The 18,480-nt window shown below is 73.7% G+C and overlaps 2 protein-coding genes across 6 annotated transcripts; one reads left to right on the top strand and one right to left on the bottom strand.

The window, feature by feature from the left end:
* The first annotated feature begins 323 nt into the window (after window positions 1-323).
* Window positions 324-5,191, top strand: PRR7 (proline rich 7, synaptic). Of its 2 annotated transcripts, XM_083799087.1 has the most exons (3): window positions 324-625; window positions 3,774-4,419; window positions 4,543-5,191. In XM_083799087.1, exons 2-3 carry the CDS (start codon window positions 4,116-4,118, stop codon window positions 4,929-4,931), a joined length of 693 nt encoding a protein of 230 aa, XP_083655213.1. In that variant the 5' UTR covers window positions 324-625; window positions 3,774-4,115; the 3' UTR covers window positions 4,932-5,191. The 2 variants fall into 2 exon arrangements, with proteins under 2 accessions (XP_083655213.1, XP_083655212.1); XM_083799086.1 differs by having other exon boundaries at window positions 3,774-5,191.
* A 114-nt stretch (window positions 5,192-5,305) lies between these two features.
* On the bottom strand, window positions 5,306-16,218 carry DBN1 (drebrin 1). Of its 4 annotated transcripts, XM_083799069.1 has the most exons (15): window positions 16,008-16,217; window positions 11,723-11,778; window positions 11,502-11,614; window positions 11,263-11,337; window positions 11,025-11,171; window positions 10,810-10,887; window positions 10,573-10,724; window positions 10,408-10,471; window positions 10,250-10,309; window positions 10,003-10,117; window positions 8,672-8,809; window positions 7,865-7,996; window positions 6,474-7,045; window positions 6,258-6,360; window positions 5,748-6,170 (listed from the first exon to the last, which is right to left on the bottom strand). In XM_083799069.1, the coding sequence occupies exons 1-15, from the start codon at window positions 16,091-16,093 to the stop codon at window positions 6,100-6,102; spliced, it is 1,962 nt and encodes a 653-aa protein (XP_083655195.1). In that variant the 5' UTR covers window positions 16,094-16,217; the 3' UTR covers window positions 5,748-6,099. The 4 variants fall into 4 exon arrangements, with proteins under 4 accessions (XP_083655198.1, XP_083655195.1, XP_083655196.1 ...); XM_083799072.1 differs by lacking the exons at window positions 5,748-6,170; window positions 6,258-6,360 and adding an exon at window positions 5,306-5,688 and having other exon boundaries at window positions 6,700-7,045; window positions 16,008-16,218; XM_083799070.1 differs by lacking the exon at window positions 8,672-8,809 and having other exon boundaries at window positions 5,950-6,170; window positions 16,008-16,214.
* Between the last annotated feature and the right edge of the window lie 2,262 nt (window positions 16,219-18,480).

Here is an 18,480-nt window from a genome sequence, read left to right as displayed (position 1 = left end):
GGCCCATGTCCCCCTCCGCATCCCTGCAGGCGGGGAGCAGCGCGTGCCCTAAGTGCTGCCGCAGGGCCCCTGGAAAAAGCCCGGCCCGAGACGTTCCCAGCCACATCCAGGGCATGTGGGGCCCGCGGGTGAGCCGCATGGGGGGACGGGGTGGGGCTGCCACAGGGGTGCTGAGCACCCCGGGCCCTGCCCCGAGCCGTGGGGCTGTGGAGGCAGCGCCGCACACACGATTTTGAGGGGTGAAGGATGCTCTCAGCTGTTGCCTGGGCAACAGCTCCTCCTCCAGCCCACCATGTGGCTCGGGGAGCGCTCCCCCGCCTGCCTCCCCCCGCCGCCGCCGTGGGGAAGGCAGCTCCCGGCCCCTGGCGCTGGCGGGGCCGGAGGCCGGGCTCCCACCGCCCGCGGGGCGCCCGCCGCCCACCCGCTGGCCTCGGCCTGACGATGCCGCCCGTGCCCCCCGCCCGCCCCTCGCTCGTGCCCACGGGGAGCGCCGCGGCCCCCCTGCATGGCCGCAGCCCCCTGCCCACCCCGCCAGCCGCTCGGGCGACCCCGCAACCACCGCCGAGGCGGCCCGGCCGCGCTGCCGCGCTCTGAGAGCACACCGCGGGAGCCGAGGCCCAGCGAGGTGAGTCGGGGACGGAGCAAAGGGGGCCGGAGGGACGAGGCCAGCACGGTGCTGAGGCCGGGACGGACGACGGAGCCGCTCTGCCCAGCTGGGCACGGCGATGGCGGCAGCGGGCTGTGCTGCCCGGTGTCCCCGGCGAGGAGGAATTCCTTCGGGCGGGCGCCCGCCGCTCTGCCCACGGGGAGGAAGCGGTGGCGGGGTCACGGCCTGCGCCGGCACCCCCGCAGGGTGCCACCGCCGTGTCACCGCCTCGTGCTCTGGCTCTGGGCACCCAGAGGGCACGGCGGCCCCGGGGCTGGCATGGCTCCTGCCCGGTGCCCACGCCGCCACCGCTCCCGCTCGAGCCACGCGGCGCCGGGGCAGCAGCCGGGCGCACAGATGGCAGAGCCCCTGCCCCCGGTGTGACCGTGACACCGGCTTGGACACCGCAGAGAACATCTGGTGACATCTGCCCGGTGGCAAATAGCCGGGGGGAGCCCCAGTGCAGGGGGATGAGTGCTTGGGCTGGGTCAGTGGGGTACAAGGAGGGGGACAGGGCAGCGCAGGGACCCCCAGGGTGCCCAGTGCCACCTCTGACCTTTGGGGCCACGCTGGCACCCTCTGCCCGGCACGGGCACGTGTCTTCCTGCACGGCACCACCGTGCACCCCATCACCGGGGGGTGGGGGCGGGACTGGTGCCCCCGCACAGCCACTGTCCTCGCTCTGCACCGGCAGGATTGTGGCCGTCACCCCGGGAGCGGCCTCCGGCCATCGCCCCCTGCCACCCCAGGGGATGGGTGACCACCGGACGGGGCCGTCACCCCCCCCCAGCCCACGGACCTTGCGGGTCACCCGGGGGATCCCCCGGCCACCCCCCCGCGGGCTCCCCCCCCGCCCGGGGGATGCCGCGGCCGCCACGCCACCGGGATCCCGCGGCCGTGCCAATACCCGCACCCCCCCCCCCCCCCCGGTATCCGCGGGTCCCGGTGCGGGGGCTCCGAGGGGGGGGCCCCACCGGCTCCGGGCCGCCCGGGTCCCTCCCCGAGCCGAGGGCGGGGCGGAGCGGCGGGGCGGGAGCCCGGGCGGGGCGGTGCGCGGCGGCGGCGGCGGCGGCGGCGGCGCGGGAGCGCTCACCGGAGACAAAGGCAGCGCCGGGAGGCGGCGGCGGCGCCGCGCACCGGGCGCGCACCGGGCTCCCCCCCCCCTTCCCCGTTCCCCCCACCCCCCCCCCGCCGCCGCCCTATGGAGCCGCCGCCGCCGCCCGCCGCCTGAGCCACGTGCGCCGCCGCCGCCGCCGGTAACGGGAGCCGCGGGGGGAACGGGCGCGGCGCCCCCGCCTGTTGCGCGGAGGGGAGGGGAGGGGAGCGGGGCCGGGGCGGGGGCGCGCGGGGCCGTGGCCACCGGGAACCGGGGGCTGGGGCGGAGGCGGAGGCGAGCGCGCGGCGCGTCCCCGGGGCGCGCGCGCCCCCCCCTCCCCCCCGCCGCCGCGGCGGAGGCGCGCGCGCGCGCGCTCTCCGTGGGGGGGGGAAGGAGGAGGAGGAGGAGGAGGAGGAAGCGGGGGGGCCGCCGCGCCCGGCACCGGGAGCGGGGAGGTCCCCGCCGGGTGTCCCCATCCCGCCCTCCGCGGGCACCGGGCAGGGAAGCACCCGGCACCGGGGCACAGGCCGCGGGCAGCGGGGGGGGGGGGACGGGGAGAGGGAGGGGGAGAAAGGGGGGGACCCGCCTCGATGCCTGCCGCCACCCGGCCGGGGCTCCCGGTCCACTCCCGCGGGACCGCGTGGGTGTCCCCCGGCACCCCCAGCCCACGCGTCCCCGCTCCCCGAATGCCTCTGGCCCCCGACACCCCCAGCCCCAACGTCCCCTCTCCAGAGCTATCCCTGGCTGCGTACGCCCCCGGTCCCCAGGTGCCCCCGGTCCCCAAGCACCCCCAGTCCCCAGGCGCTGCCAGCCCTCGCTTTCCCCAGCCTGGCCGTGACACCGGCTCCGGAGCCACCGCCACCACCCGCACGGTGCCCCCGTCCGTGCTGGCGGTGGGGAGCCTGTTGCAGCCGGGGCTGGCGAGCTCTGCCCGCACCGTGCTGGCCTTGGCCGGCAGCGGTAGCACCTTGGGGAGCCCCAGGAATGGTCCCCGCTCCCCAAAAAAACGCCGCCTCCGCCCCCGCGTTTGCACGACGGAGCAGCCCCCGCCGCACGGAGCGGGGACGCCGGAGCGTGGCTCCACAGCCCCTTCCTTCCCCTTCCCTCCTTCCTTCCGGCTCGGCACGGCCCTCCGGCCCCGCTGCCCTGCCCGCTTCCCCTCCGGCCTCCCCGACACGCGGCGTCCCCCCCCCCGTGGTCCCCACGCTGGGCACCGCGCTCCAGCCCCGTGCCATCCGGTGACCCCGCGTCCCTTCGCCGAGCCGAGGCACGCAGGAGCGGAGCCACCGCGGTCGCCCTGCCCTCGGCTGCTGCTCGCAATCCTCCCGCTCCCCAGCGGCGATTGCATTTTCTCCCACACCACGATAAGAATAATCCTGACGGGTGCTTACGTGCCAGCCTGCAAGCACCCATGGGTGCTGCTCCCCGCTGGCTGATGTGCACGGCTCCCCCCCCCCCCGCCTTGGCACAGTGCTCAGCTGAAGGTGACCGAGCTGTCACCCTGCCCAAAGCCAAGGACCGTGCGGGGGTGACAGTCCCACCGCCACCAAACCCCTCCCGCATCGCCGCCTCCCAAACGTCCCCAAACTGCCACGCGCTCCCTACAGCCACGAGGCCGCCGGTGCCCGCCGTGCACGTGCTCCCGCGTGCCGCACGCCGCAGCCGCTTGCTTCCCCCCACCCCCGGGGGCACCCCGTGGCCCCCCGCTATGAGGCAGCCGGGACGGAGCTGCCCAGGTGCCGCAGCACATTTGGGGTGGGAGGAGGCTGGAGGACGCCGCGTGGCCTCAAAGGCGTCGATGCTGCGGGGCTGCGGCATCCGCCTCCCGCTCCGGGGTGCCCGGCAGCTTTGGGGCGGATGCAGGGATGGGATGTGGGGGGGATCCGCAGCCGAGGGGGGGGGGGGTGCCGGCGGGGGCGTGCGTGGGGCCGGGCACGGCTCCGGGTGCCGCTGCGCATGTGGAGCAAGTCTCCATGGGAACGGGGCATCCGCGTCCCCGCCACGCTCACGCTCGCGTCTGTCTCGTTGCAGGGCCCCCCCCCCAACCCCGTTCCCCGGCGGCCCCCTCCCAGCGATGGGCAGCGGCTGGGCCGGGACCGCGCCGTACCCGTGCCCCCGCCGCCCGCCCCCTGCCCCGCGCAGCCAGGCCTGACCCACCCGCTCCAGCCCCGCGGCTCCATGGCGAGGACGGAGCCCTGACGGCGGGCGCCCACGGGCCAGGAGGAGACGCCAGGCACGGCATGGGGAGCCCTTCGGCGGCCCTGAGAGCATCGGCTCGAGCGCGGGCCCTGCCGCCGCCCTGAGCATCCCGACCCCGACCCCCGAGGGCAGGGAGAAGCGGGGGCCTCCCCCCGCGGGCCGGCGGCGGCGAAGATGGTGATGTCCCAGGGCACCTACACCTTCCTCACCTGCTTCGCGGGCTTCTGGCTCATCTGGGGGCTCATCGTGCTGCTGTGCTGCTTCTGCAGCTACCTGCGGCGGCGGGTGAAGCGGCAGCAGGAGGAGCGGCTGCGGGAGCAGAGCCTGCGCGCGCTGGAGCTGGAGCCGCTGCACTACGAGGGCTACGGGGGCAGCCCCCCCGGCATCGCCGTCCCCCACCGGCTCCGCATGGAGCCCCACCACCACCACCACCACCACCCCCACATCCCTCCCCCGCGGCCCTGGAGCTGCCGGCACGGTAAGGAGCAGCAGCGGGGCGCCGCCGGGGTGCCGCCGCGGGTCGCGCGCCCGCCTCGCCGGGGAGCGCGGTGGTGGCCGGGGGTCGGCGCTGACGCCGGGGGGGGGGGGCTTTGCCCGGCAGAGTCGGACCTGTCGAAGCCGCCGTGCTACGAAGAGGCGCTGCTGATGGCGGAGCCCCCCCCGCCGTACAGCGAGGTGCTGATGGACACGCGCGGGCTCTACCGCAAGATCAACGCGCCCTTCCTGAGCCACGAGCGGCTGGAGAAGCAGGAGCAGCCCCCCAGCTACAAACCCCTTTTCCTCGACGCCGGCTACGGCTCGGCGCTGCACCTGCCCCGCTCGGCCAGCCCCGGGCCGGCCTGCCCGGACCTTTACCTGCAGGCAGAGTGCTCCCCGCGCATGTTCCCCAGCTGGACGGACTCGGAGCTCAGCAGCAGGGACACCTACGAGCCGGGGCCGTGGCACCTCCCGGTCTCCATGCCCCTCTTCGGCAGGACTACGGCCGTCTAGGGGTGGCCCCGGGGGAGCCGCAGCCGCCTGCGGGTGTCCCCCCGACACCGGGGGGGCTCGGCCACCCGCTGTTCCCGGGGACGACGTCCCCGTCGCGGGCCATCGCCGCCAGCGCGGAAGGGGCTGGTTCCCCGTCTCGCCCCCCCACCCGTCCCCTGCTGGCACCCCCGCGGCCGGGGGGGGGGGCCCGGAGCCGGGCTCGGACTCTGCTCTGTTTCTTATTTTGTTTGTTACAGTTTGAGAATAAAAGTTTGTGGATCCCGATCGCCTCGCCCCCGGGGTGGCGTCGCGGGGCTCCCTGGGGTGGCGGGGTCCCTGTCCGTCCCCCCCCCCGCCCCGGCCCTCCCATGCCCACCCCCCAGCAGGCGGCAGCGCCCGTGGGAGTCGCTTTTATTTATTAACATACATCAGCACGCCGCCGTTACAGAACTTGTGCTTTCCAAAAACAGTTACCGTAGGGGGAGAAAGGGGCCAAGCGAGGGGCGAAGCGGGGAGGGAAATGGGGAGGGGGCTCCGGCGGGCAAGCCCTGCACCTGGGGGGGGCTCCTGGCAAGGAGGGGAGGGGGGGAGCCCCACACCGGCTCCCCACATCCCCGCAGGGTTTTGGGGTTGGGGGGGGGGGGGGGGGTGTACCGCCGGCCGCAGCCTCGCCTCGGTAGGGTCACTTTATTGCCATATTCATTTATTATTATTATTATTATTCCGCTGTTTTTTTTTCTGTTTTTTTCATTTTTTTTTGTTGAACTCGTGCAAAGTACTGGGGGGGGGCAGGGGGAGGGCGAGAAGAGAAGAGAGGCCCCTATGCCACAGCCGGACATGGGACATGGGGGGGGCTGCACGCATACCCCATTCCCCCCCCCCCCCCCCCAGTACAGGGAGCCAGGGCGGGTCGGGGGGGGGGGGGGGGGGGGCAACTAACGGGGGGTCATGGGGGGGCTGACACGTCTCCTACCGACAACTTAAAAAAGAGAGAGAAAGAGAAGGGGGGGGAGCTGTAAAAGGTGCCCCAGGGCGGGGGCGCTGCGGGGCGGCCCCCCCGGCTCCCGCCCGGAGGCCTCATCCTGCGGGGCCCCAGCGGGGAGGGGGCCGGGGCCGGCCCCTGGCCGCGGCCGCTCGTGCCCCGAATCGGCGGGGGCCTGGCTGCGTGCGCCGGCAGCGGGGGCCAGCCTTACACGCTGCCCCCGAAGCTCTCCTCCTCCTCGGGCAGCGGGTCCGCGTCCCAGCACGTGATGTCGATCTCTGTGGGGATGGGGCGAGGGGGTCAGGGACCCCCGTAACGGGGACGCGCGCACCCCCGCACACCCCTCAACCCTCGTCCCCACTCACCTGGGGGCTTGTTGTAGAAGACGGGCTGGGGGGCTTTGGCCGATGGCTCCTCGGGCTGCGGCGCCTCCTCCTCCTGGGACTGGCTGAAGTAGCCCTCGCTGGCCTGGGGGTGGTTATTGGGGACACACGACAGTGCCACCACGGTCAGGACCCCCACCAAACACAGACACGGTGCCAAGACCCCCCCCCCGCGGTGCTCGCCCCGGCCACGCTCACCTGCTCGCCGCGGCCCGGCGTGCCGTCCTTGGGGGCCATCTCCCCGTTGGTGATGAGGGGGGGCTCGTGGCCCGGGCCGGCGTCCTGGTAGCCGAGCCCCGCCGGGTGGGGGCCCCCCGCAACGGCCTCCTCCTCTTCCTCCTCCTCCTCTTCCTCCATCTCCTCCCGCTCCGCGTCGCAGAAGGTGGCGGGGGGCTCGGGCAGCTCGTCCAGGCTCAGCAGCGGCCCCTCGTCGGGGGCGGCCGGGGGTCCCTCGGGGGCGGGCGTGGGGGCGACGGGCAGGGGCCAGGCGGTGGCGGTGGCGGCGCCGTCGCTCTGCCACAGCTCGATGAGGGGCTCGGTGGCGCCGGGCGGCACCGTGGGCTGGGGCTCGGCCGCCGCGGGCAGCGGGGACGGGTCGGTGGGCTCCAGGGTCACCAGGTCCCCCAGGGCGTCAGGGGCTGCCCACGCCGGCCTGGGGTCGGGCTCGTCCCCCGGGGGCTCCGCGGCTTTGTCCTCGGGGCCCGGGAAGGGCCAGTGCTGCTCGGCCACCGCTGGCTCGGCCACCTGGGCGCTGCTGGGGCTTGGGGAGTCTGCAAGGGGACGGGGGGGACAGCAGTCAGTGGGGGCACAACGCCCCCGGGCAGGGCTTGGGGGGCACCTGGGGACGGGGATGGGGTCTTTGGGTTGGGGGATGCTGAGGGGGGCTGGCTGGGCAGCGAGGGGACAGATGGCACGCACCAAGGGACTTATAGGACACGGTGTGGGGTAAGATGATCACCTGGGGGTGCAGAGGGGATGGGTGGTCCCTGGTGGGGGTGTGTGTGGGGGGGTGGCTGGGAGGCACAGGGGGATGGGAGATGCAGAAGGGAAAGCAGGGATGCACCAGGGGTGTGAAGGAGACAGCGGGGATGCAGCAGAGGGTGCAGAGGGACAGCGAGGACGTAGGGGGGGATGCAGCAGGGATGGCCGAGGAGTACAGGGGGGGCGAAATGGAGTGGGGACAGCGGGGATGGAGGTGGTTGGGGATGCAGCAGGGATGGAGATCGGTGGGGATGCAGCGGGGATGTTCTGCAGGATGCACCAGATACGGTGGGGATGCACCGGGGGGGGGGGTGCACCGGAGCTGGCAGGGGTGCATGGGGGGGACGCAGCAGCTACACGAGGGATGCAGCAGCGATGACAGGCGCAGCGGCGGGGAGCAGCGGAGACGCACGGGGGACGTGGCGCAGACGGCGGGGATGCGGCCGAGCCGCAGGGGCTGCGCCGGGCGATACAGAAGGGGTGGCGGGGATGCGCTGAGCGATGCAAAGGGGGACCCGGGGGCGGCAGGGGATGCACCGGGGGGGGGGGCACACAGAGTTTTGTGGGGTCTGCGGGGGCGTCGGGCAGCCCACCAGCCCCGCGCCCACCTTTGGGCGTTGCTGGCGTCTCTTCGGCCGAGCCGCGGGCGCCCTGCTGGCCCAGCGGCGTGGAGGCCGGGCTGGACTCGCAGGGGCTGCAGCCCGCTGCCGAAGCCTTTCGGTAGGCGTCCGACTGGCTGCCTGCGGACAAGGGAGACACGGCTTGGGGTGGGGGGGTGCCCGGGTGGGGAGGGGGATCCAGCGCCCCGGGGCCGCCCGCGCTCCTGCCCCATGCCAGCCCGGCCACCGGGTGACAAACGCACGCCGCCACCTACCTGCCGCCAGCTCATCGCCTTCCTGCGAAGCAGCGGGGAGGCACCCATGGGTGCTGCAAGACCCGAGTCCCCCCCTGGGTGTCCCCACACAGCCGCAGCCCCGATCCCTGCCGCAGCACACGCTGGCCCTGCCCGCACATCGCCCCGGCGCAGCCTCTCCTCTCCGCAGGCACCGCGCTGTGCCCGCTCCCCCCCCCGACAGCCGGGGGGCACAGCCCCACACGGCCCCTTCGGCCCCATAGGCACGGTCCTGAGCACAGCCTCGTCCGTCCCTCGCTGCCCCACGGGCACAGCATCACCTCCCCGGGCACGGCTCTGCCCTGTCCCCGTTTGTCCCCGGGCACAGCCTGTCCCACGGGGCAGCCCCGGCCATACAGGGCGCACGGTCCCCTCGGGGTGCCCGCGGGTGGGCGCTGGCTCGGCCGTCGGTCCCACGGCTCCGTCCTCGTGCCCCGGGCCCAGCGCGTGGAGGGGTTGGGGAGGGGTGCGGGGCTCGGCCCCGGGGGGGGACTGCGTGCCCAGGGGGCTCCCAGCTACCTACATGGGAAGAAAGAGGAGAGATTTGGGGTGCGGTGGCAGGAGATATAGGGGAAGGGGGTCCGCGGGGGGGAGGAGGAGGAGGAGGAGGAAGAAGGCGGCCCACTGTCAGCTGTCTTTATGAAAGGACAGTGCAGACGACCTGCCGAGAGAAAGAAAGACAGACAGACAGACGGACGGAGAGAGAGAGAGCAGAGAGATGGGTCAGTCCCTGCTCGGCGGGGCCGGGGCACCGGGGCACCGGGATGGAAAGGACGGGGGGGAGGCAGCACTGACAGCGGGATGGAGGACGGCGGGACAGCAGGACAGCAGGACGGCAGGACGGCAGGACGGCAGGACAGGAGGCAGCATCAAGAGGCCAGGTGGGGAGAGAGGCCAGGACACAGCCACAGGACACGGGGCCTTCTGTTCGCTCAGGCCCAGCACGGCCCCACAGCACGACCCCACAACACAGCCCACAGCACGACCCACAGTGCGCACATCGCTGCAAGGCACGGCCCCACGGCACAGCCCCACGGCAAGAACACACAGCACAGCCCCACAGCACAGCCCCACGGCACAGCCCGCAGCCTGACCCACGGCACAGCCCCACAGCGTGGCCCCACGGCCGGCGGCACCCACCCCAAGAACAGCCAGCCCCTGCCCTAAAGCCACAAGCGGAGCCCCAGGGCTACACCCCACGTTGTGGGGCAGCCCAGCCCCCCGTAGGGCACCCCCTGCCAGCCACCCCCACCCCACAGAGAGCCCTCAGCAGGGCCAGCCCCACTGCCAGGGCCAGCTGGCAGCACCCAGACCCCAAAAGAGGCGCCCTGCCCTGTTGCACACACTTGCCCTGGCACCAGGGACCCTGGGGCGGGCACAGCACCACGGGGCACACGGGGTGCCCCACACACACTCGGCCGGGGGCACACCAGGCGCCCCACTTCTGTCCCCCTGCCCCAGTCCCGCCGCTGCCCTTTGTAGCTTCCAGAGCTTCTTTCCCAAGCCACCGCCCGGTCCCCAAGCTGTCCCCACAGCCGGACCACGCCGCCACCCTGCGTGCCAGCAGACGGGTGGGCAGAGGGCACCCAGCAGCGAGCAGGATGAGGGATGAGCCCCCCCCCCCCCCCCCCTTTGCAGCACCCCCCTGGAGGCGCAAGAAGACGCGAGGCCACCTGAGGAGCCGTGGTGGTGCTGAGCAGGGTGACCGCAGCGATACCCCCAGAACCCAGAATCACAGCCAAAGGGACAGCAGAGGGGACACCCGATCCCTCTGTGACCCAGCGAGCCGCAGACACCCCCGTGGCACCGCACTCACCTGCTCCATGGCCCCCCGTGCCCCCCCCAGCCCCTCACCTGTCCTGTGGCTGCCCGGTGAGATGGCGTCGCTGCTGCCCGATGCCACCCGCTCCTGCTGCTTGAAGAAGTCCCGGGGGTTGTCGGGTCGCTGGGCGATGATGGCAGCGGCCTCCTGCGGGGAGGGGGCAGGCTGGGACCCGCGTCCCGTGGGGGGCACCCCCGGCAGCGCGGATGTGACCCGCTCCAGGTCCCATCCAGCTTGGGGAGCGGAGACCGGCGCCGGGCAGGGCGCTGCTGCGCTCACCTCCACCTCCGACTCCGATTTCCGGAGCTGCTGCCTGTCGTCCTCCTCTTGCTGCTCCCCCTGCCAAGAAATGCCACCGTCACCGCCACCCTCAGCACCGCCACCCTCAGCACCGCCGCCCCCAGAGCCCCCATCCGCGTCCCCACGGGGGCACTCACAAAGATGGACTGCTCCTTCAGGCGCTGCCGGGCCTCCTCCGCCTCCATGCTCTGCTGCTTCCTCCTGCCAGGGGCACGGGAGCAGGGCTGAGCACTGCCACCAACACCCGTCCCCATCCCCGTTGGGACCCAACACCCACACGCCCACCCCAAATTCCCCCGTGCCTGTGCTCCTCAATCTGCTCCTCGCGCTCCCGGTAGCGCCGCTCCCGCTCCTCCTGCTCCAGCCTCTCCTGCTCCATGCGCTCCTGCTCGAACCGCAGCCGCGCGTCCAGCGCCTTTTTCCGCTCCTCCTCCTTGCGCAATTCCTCCTCTTTCTGCGGGGACGGGGTCAGGACGGGGCCGTCAGCCTGGCCCGGGGCACATCCCACACCCACCCCCACCCCCCACCGCTGCCCCGACCTTGGCCTGTTCCCAGAACTGCTCCCGGTTGAGCCGCTTCATCTCCACGGTGGCGTCGGTTTTCTGGTAGCTCGTGCCCTGGGACGGAGCAGAGTCAGGGGGGGTGGCTGGGACCAGCGAGGGGAATACGAGTAAGCGGCACGGGGGGCGGCGGGCCGGGGCAGACAGAGCCTGGCCTGGCCAGCAGGGTGATGCCACCACCGAGGGGACATTACCACGGGCTCGGCGTTCTCGTCCTCCCGCAGCCGCAGGCGGTGCAGCACGGGGCTGGAGACGCGGGCCAGCCCGTTGGAGAGCCGCTGCCCGATGGCCCCCGGGTCGATGTCCTCCACGCTGCTGGCGTTGACGATCACGTCCACGCCCTGGGGGCGAGACACGTCAGAGACCCCCCCCCCCCCGGCCGTCACCCCGGGCTCCCTGGTCACCACCACCCCCGTCCCCGTTGTCACCCACCTGGAAGAACTCGGCGATCTTGGCCACGTGGCTGGCACAGGCGCACTTGCGGGCGTCGGGCACGTCCTCGCCCACCTGCGGTGGCCAGAGGGGAGCTGAGAGGGGGACAGAGCCAAGGGGGGGTCCCACGTGCCCCCCACCCCACTGACTGTTGCAGGGCACCCACACCCCTTCCCCTATAGCACCTGCACTGTCATGGGACCCCGGGCAGGGGGTGCCCGCGCGCTCCCCCTACTCACCCAGTTGACGAGGACATATTTGGGGAGCACGGCCTGGGGGTCCTTGACGCTGCAGAAGCCGTACATCACCTTCTGGATCTCGAAGTGGCCGGAGAGCTCCAGCAGACCCCCTCCTGGCAGGGCACACAGCACCCTCAGCTCACAGCCACCCGGCACCGGGACCCCCGGCCGGGATGGGTGCTGGGGAAAGCGGAGCCGGCCGCGGGGGACGAGGACCTTACCTCCCGACGCTGCCAGCTTCAGGTCATCGGAGCCATCCTCGTACGTGTAGAGGGCCCTGGGGAGGCAGAGGGGTGAGAAATGGCCCCGCAGAGCCAGGGGGAGCACGGGGCAGCCTCACCTCCCCTTTCTGGTGCTGGTGACACCGAGACCGGGGCAGGGACAGGTCCCGGGGACAGTCCCTGAGGTGTCGCCAGAGTCCCCCAAGCCCCCACTGCCCGTCAGCACCACGAAGGGCCTGGCTGCCCCATAGGCACGGGGCACACAGGGCGCTGCAGAGCAGGGACTGGGCACTGCCCCTGCCCCCAGGATTTAGGGCAGGGCCTTTTTCTCCACCCTCACAACCACAGGGCAAGGTCCCGAGGACAGGGGACACAGGGGTGGCTGGGGCACGGGGCCCAGCTGGGTGCCACCACCCATCCTGCAGCGCTCCCAGCTCCCCGCACGCCCACCCCTGACCCCCCCCCCCAACCCCACGGGGACAGCCGGCTTTGGGGACAGCCCCGCGCCCTGACGGGGAACTCGGGGCCGCTCACGTTCCCGGCTGCGTGAGCCGCCGGCCCGCCGGGCTCCAGGCCGGGGGAGGACGCCGGAGCTCCAGCAGCAGCAGCAAATCAATGTGCCGCCGGGGTGTGATGGGGCCGTCATGGAGACCGTTCCTTGGAAACCGTTCACCGAGGCTGGGAAAACCCCCTCGTGCCCCAGAGAGCCCCCCCGGGGCTCCGCAGCCCCCCGCCAGCCCTCGCGGCCCCCCCGGTGCAGGCAGCAAGCTATGGGGTGGAGATGGGGGGGGGAGAGGGATGCGTGCGGGATGGGTCCGGGTCCGGGGCGGGTGGGCGAGGGATGGATGTTGCCATGCAACCAGCATCCTCCGTCGCCACGGCAACCCCCCCCCATCCCAGCTGGGATGCAGCTCGCCCCGATGACGAGGTGATTAGCGGAGGGGAGCGGGGGAGGCAGGCAGGCAGCGGGGGCCTGGCGGGCGCCCAAACCCGCCACCGTCACGCGCTGCTCCCGGGGAGCCCGTGCCGGACCCCCGTCCCGTCCCCCCCCCCGTCCCCCATCCCAAATCCATCCCCCCCCCCATAAAGGCAGGCGGGCGGCTGTGCCGATCGGCATGGCGGCACCCAGGCGGTGCTCGCCCCAGTGCCAAAATCCCTGCGGTGCTGGGAAAGGGCAAATTCATCGGAGCTGGCGGCTTCCAGGAAGGGGATGGGGATGGGGAAAGGGAGCAGGGATGGGGATGGGGATGGGGATGAGGATGGGGATGGGGATGGGGAGCAGGCAGCCCCCACGGGCAGATCCAGCCCCGCACCGGAGCCACCCGGCTCCATCCTGGCCCCTTCCAGCCGAGAAACGAAGGGAATTTAGGGCCATGCCTAACAAAGAGGGGAAAACAAGCCTCCGTCCTCACCCCCCCCGCACCCAATGTCCCCGGTCCGCGCCCCCCCCCCCAGCCCGGCTCTTGCAGCGAGCCACAGATAATTGCACCAACAGGATTGCCTTTAATCCGCCCGGCCAAATCCCGCTAATCGGCGCCGGCTCCGGGGCTGGGGGCAGCCGAGCGGCCGCGCGGCGCGGTCCGCAGTGCCTCTGCGCCGGGGAAAGGCAACAAACACGGCCCCGGCCCTGCTGCTTCCCCTGGGATTGGGGTGGAGGATGCGGTTTTTGGGGTGCTGCAATTCCGCGGGGGGGGGGGGGGGGCTCAGGGTTGCGGGCAGGAGCCGGGCGCTCAGGGAGCGGGATGCAAAGGGAGGGCACAAGTAGGGCACAGCCGAGGTGTCGCCGCCGGGGCAGCCGTGTGGGTGCTGGGGGACCCGGTGCCCACCCCCCCACCCCAGGACCCCCCCACGCAGGGTGATGCCCGAGCTGGGTGCTGCTGCCGGCACCCACGGGTGCTCGTGGGGCAGCCGGGGCTTGGCAGGGGCCTGCCACCCCGGGTATCACCCCCAAAACGGCCCCTGCCCCACACCGGGATGGATGGTTTGAGCGTTCCCAGCCCCACGGGGGCCAGCAGCAGCCCCAGGAGCCCAAAAACATCACCACGAGCCCCCGCAGCGGGGACCAACCCCACCAGCGAGGGTGCGGGCTGCAGCGGGCAGCCCCGACCCCGTCCGGGGGCTGCAATCCCCCTGCCAGGCCCCCGCAGCTTCCCCAGCCCCTTCCCAGCACCCTGGGCTCCGGGGTCCCCTGTGGGTGCGAGGGGGCAGGCAGGGAGGGGGTGATCGTGGCCGGGGGACCCCCATTGCTGCTGGAGGGGGGGAAAAGGAGCCCGCTGCCCTCCCTCAGCCCCCATCGCTCGCCGGTGCAGCTGGAGCACACCGGGCACAGCACCCATGGGTGCCGGCACCCGGTGTCCCCGCGGCCGCCTGCCCCCCGTGCCGTGTCCGGACGGGGGGGGGGGAGTCACCCCGTCCCGCCTGCCCCAGCCCGGGCACATGTGTTTCCAATGTGGCTGCGAGCTCCAGGGAGTCGGCGTGCTCAGAAAGCAGCACCAAATTCCTTTCCTATCGAGTAATGGGCCCCAGCAGCCTCCGCGAGGCCGGGCAGGGGGAGGGGAGGCTCGGACCCTCCAGGACTGGGCTCGGGGGCAGGCGGGGGGGGGGAGTGGGAGGGGGGAAATCCCAGACTAAACATCCCGAGGCCACGGGGATCCCGGCGTTCCCCAGAGCCAGCAGCGCGCACCACGCACTCCGGTGCAGTGTCCTCGCAGCCCCGGCTCACCCTGCCCGGTGCCACCGTCAGGGGACGGTCCCCACAGACCCCAGGCAATGCCCCCCCGCCCCCCCCCCAACACCGCTCCCCACCCCACACCCAGGGTGGGCACCGGCACCGGGCCCTGCGGCGGGGATGCTGCTGGCACCGGGCACCGCGGGTGACCACGGGCTGGGGAGGACGGGGCGAAGCTCAGCCTCGAGGACGGAGGCCGTGGGGGGCTCGCTGCCCGCCCAGGGCTCGGTGATGGAATGGGGGGGGGGGGGGGGGGGCCAGGCTCTGCCGCTCGCCTTCCCGGGAACCGTTTCTGCTGCTCTCAGCAGCTTTGGCAGGGAGGGAGCCTTTGCGGCGGATGCCGGGAAGCGGGATGCACCCGGGGCTGACAGCTGCCTCCTGGCCGGCGCCACGCACCGCATTCGGCCACCGCGCCGCCGGCGGGGCCGCGGGGCTGGCGGGGAGGGGGCCGTGCCCGTGCCCCCCCAGCCCCGGGGGGCAGCCGGCTGGGGAGCAGAGCACGGCACCCCGCTGAGCCCCCGGGTGCCCGCAGCACCCCCTGCGAGCACTGAGGGGACAACGAGGGGGGGTCCCCGGGGCCAGCCCGGTGCAGGGGGCTGGCGGCAGCGGGGCTGCGGTGGGAGGTGCTCCCCGACGGCTCCTGCTTTGGGGCTGCAGCAGGTTTGGGGGCTGCGGCGGGGCCTGGAGCTGCCGGGCCTGCGGCATGGGGTTGCCAAAGCAATTGGGGTGCAGCCGAGCACCCCAGGGTGCCCCCAGCCCCTGCCCTGGCTCACCGCAGCCCAGCCCCGGGGTGACCCCGCACGGCCCTCCCGGGGACCCGGCACCCACGGACCCCCCCGGGGGCTGCGGGGAGCGGGAGCAGCGGGCCCGGGGGGGTCCCCAGCTCCCTCCCGGCCGCAGGCCTGGCTCCAGCGGGGCCGGGCCGGGGGCGTCCCGTCCCATCCCACCCCATCCCACCCCATCCCACCCCATCCCACCACCGGGCGCTCCGCTCGCAGACAATGGCGAGGATCCGCCGCATGCCGGTACCGGGCCCAGCAGCGGGGGGACCCCCGGGCCTGTCCCCACGCACGGTACCGGCGGGGAAAGGAAGGATGGGGGGGGGGGGGGGGGGCGGGGAACGGAGGGGAGGGGGGGTCCGCCGGTGCCCCCACGTGCCGGCCGGCGCAGACAAAGCGGGGCCGCGCCCGGCCCGGTGCGGGGCGGTGCGGGGCGGTGCGGGGCGGCGGGCAGGTGCGGGCACCGGGGGCGGCGGGGCCGGGCACACCCCCTCCGCCGCCCCGCCGGCCCCGCCCGCCTTTGTGTGCCGGGGCTCCCGGCCCCTCCCGGTCCCTCCCGGTCCCTCCCGGTCCCTCCCGGTCCCTCCCGGCCCGGGGCGGCGGCAGGTGGCGGGGGGCGGCGGGGAGGGGGGGCTGAGGGCGGGGGGGGGGGGGTGGGGGGGGCGCGGCCCCGGTGGCGGCGGGGGCGCGCTCGGTGCACCGGGCGGCTCCGTGCGCACAAAGGGGGCCCGGCGGCGAGGGGGGACAAAGGGGCGGCGGCGGCGGCGGGCGCGCTCACCAGTCGGTGGGGCTGTCCTCGCCGATCACGTCCTGGTAGGAGGCGAGCAGCTCCAGGCGGTGCGCCGCGAAGCCGACGCCAGCCATGGCGGGGCCGGGATGCTGCCGGGGGACCGGAGGGACCGGCCGCCTGCCCGCCTCCGAGACACTGCCGCAGCGGCCGGGCGGAGGGGCGAGCGGCGGGGAGGCTCCGCCCGCCGCCGCGCCCGGTCCTAGCGCCGCGAACGGCGGCCCCCAACCCCCCCCCCCGCCCCCCCTCCTCGCCCCCCCCCCCCCCCCCTCTCCCGCCCCGGGCCCCGCCCCCGCCGCGCCCCCGGGGCGCGCCCCCCCCTCCCCGTGTCCTCATCCTCCCCCCCCCCTCCCCGGGGACACCCCGCCGGGTGTCGCCCCCGGGGTGAGCCCGAGCACGGCTCGCCCTGGGGACACGCCCCGGGCACCCCCTGTCCCCCCCACCCCCCCCCGGGTGCTGCACCTACCGGGGACCCCGCATCCCCGGGTTGCCCCCACGGCTCCATCTCCTGTGCCCCGACGGGACCCCCCCTGCCATCAGCTCCCCTCCATCCCAGACCCCCACGCCCCCCGTTTTGCCCTCCGAGCCCCCCCAGCTGTGCCCCCCAGCCTTCGCGGGGTCCCCTGTGCCGTGGGGACCCCTTTGGTGCCATCCTCCCCCTCCGTCCCTGCCCGCCCCAGCAGCTGCCGGATGTGTCCCCCTGCCCCCAAACCGCCCCAGACCCCCACGGCCCCGTCTCCACCGGGTTTTGCCCCTCGTGCGGACCCCCCAAAGCTGCCTCCAGCCGACCCCAGGCAGGGCCCAGCGGGGCCAGAGGGTGCCCAGCTCCAGCTCCATCTGCTCCCAGCCAGCTGGGCAGCGCCGTGCCAGGGACACCGGCGTCACCCTGCCCGTGTCCCCGCGCCCCAGGCACAAAACGGGCCAGCAGCCGTGTCAAAGGGACGTCCACACCAGGGTGACAAAGCCGGGGGGGGGCCCGATCCCTGCAGCTCAGGGCACCGTGCCCTTGAGAGCCACCCAGCTTGGAGCCCCCCCGAGCGCAGCGGGGCGCAGGACGGGGTGGCTGCCCCCTGCCCACGCCCTTCTTGCAGCGGCGTTTCCGAGCCAGGCCGAAGCCGGAGCCGCCCTTGGAGGCTCAGAGGGCTCGGGAGCAGCTGTCGAGCAGCTGCCGGCGCCAGCGCGGGGGCCGGGGGTTGCGGCAGGCGCCCCGCGAGCGGCCCAGATGCCTTTGGGGGTGGCGGTGGTGGGAGCCCGTGCTGGGACCCGCGGAGCTCGGCGCCGCGAGGCTTTGTTCTCGGAGCAGCGCGGCTGCAGCCCCTCCCCAGGCTCCACCTCCGCAGCCCACCCGAGACCCTCCTTCCGCCGCCTGAGCTCCTCGCATGGTGCGCAGAGCCGCTCTCGGCAAAGCGCGGCGGCACTTCGGCTCCCGGAGGCCATCAGTAGGGACCAGAGGCAACAGGGCACCAAGTGGCAGAAGCGGCAGAGCCCCCGCTGGGTGCACGGAGAGGTTTCGCTCTGCCACCTCGTCCCCGTCAGCCCGGAGCAGGCTGGGGCTGCCCTTGCCCCGCTCCGAGGCCGGTGCCCCACGGCTCGGCCGGCACAACCCGTTCCCAGGACGTGCCACCCCAGCGGCTGGGGCCCTGTCATGCTCGGCTGCCTGCCCCTTGCCCGCCGTCTGCTCGGTTTTGTGTCCCCGCCGCGGCTGTGCCACCTTCTCCCCGCTTCCCCTGACCTTGGCTTCGCAGCCAGGATTCACACACAGGCACTCGCCACGTCCCTGCTTTTTCTGTCCCTGCCAGGCTGGCTGTCCTGCCCCTTCTCACCCACCCAGCTCAGCGGTGTCACCGTCCCCGTTCGCTTCACACCACCCACGTTCGCCCCCAGCCTGGGACGGGACCCAACTCCAACCTCCCAGTAAGTCCCAGTTATTCCACCTCCTCCCTGCCGGTCGCTGTTGGGGTTTTGCATCTCTCCGGGGTCCGGGGACCCCGCACCTCGGCCTGGCTCTGGGTGGGGTTTGGTTCCCGCAGCCAGACCCTGCCCCCGGCAGAACGTTCCAGCAGATTAGCAAGACGCTTTTCCTTGCGATTGCTCATCATGTTAAGAGCTGCAATTATTAATGACCGCTACGGCTGCCAGAGCGGAGCAGTGGGAGCAGCTCTTCCCCACACCCACTGCCCCCGAGCCTGTTCCAGCCGGCGGTGCCGGCGCTGCCTCGCGCCCGTCCTCTGGGACAGCAGCTGTACTCAACGCGCGGCCGCGTGGCTGCGTGACGCCGAAGCACGCCCAGCACCACCGCACTCGTGCCAATGACTCCGCGTCCCCTGCACGGCCTCCGGGACGCAGCAGCAGGGACGCGGGGACGATGCCGGTAAGCGGGGACGCCGCTGCGGTGTCCGACCCCATATCCCCTCGCGCAGCCCAGCCCCAGCTTTGCCTCCTGGATTAATTACTGCCTCCGTTA

The sequence above is a fragment of the Anser anser genome (genome assembly GCF_964211835.1).
Source record: "Anser anser genome assembly, chromosome: 14".
NCBI lineage: Eukaryota > Metazoa > Chordata > Aves > Anseriformes > Anatidae > Anser > Anser anser.
This window is presented reverse-complemented; position numbering and strand designations above follow the sequence as displayed.

Coding starts and splice junctions, on each gene's coding strand:
- PRR7 (XM_083799086.1), top strand. CDS start 4,116: ATGGTGATGTCCCAGGGCACCTACACCTTCCTCACCTGCTTCGCGGGC.
- DBN1 (XM_083799069.1), bottom strand. CDS start 16,093: ATGGCTGGCGTCGGCTTCGCGGCGCACCGCCTGGAGCTGCTCGCCTCC. Junction 11,338..11,501: donor AATATGTCCTCGTCAACTGG/GTGAGTAGGGGG, acceptor TGGCCACCGCAG/GTGGGCGAGGACGTGCCCGA. Junction 6,361..6,473: donor CGCCGGGCCGCGGCGAGCAG/GTGAGCGTGGCC, acceptor AACCACCCCCAG/GCCAGCGAGGGCTACTTCAG.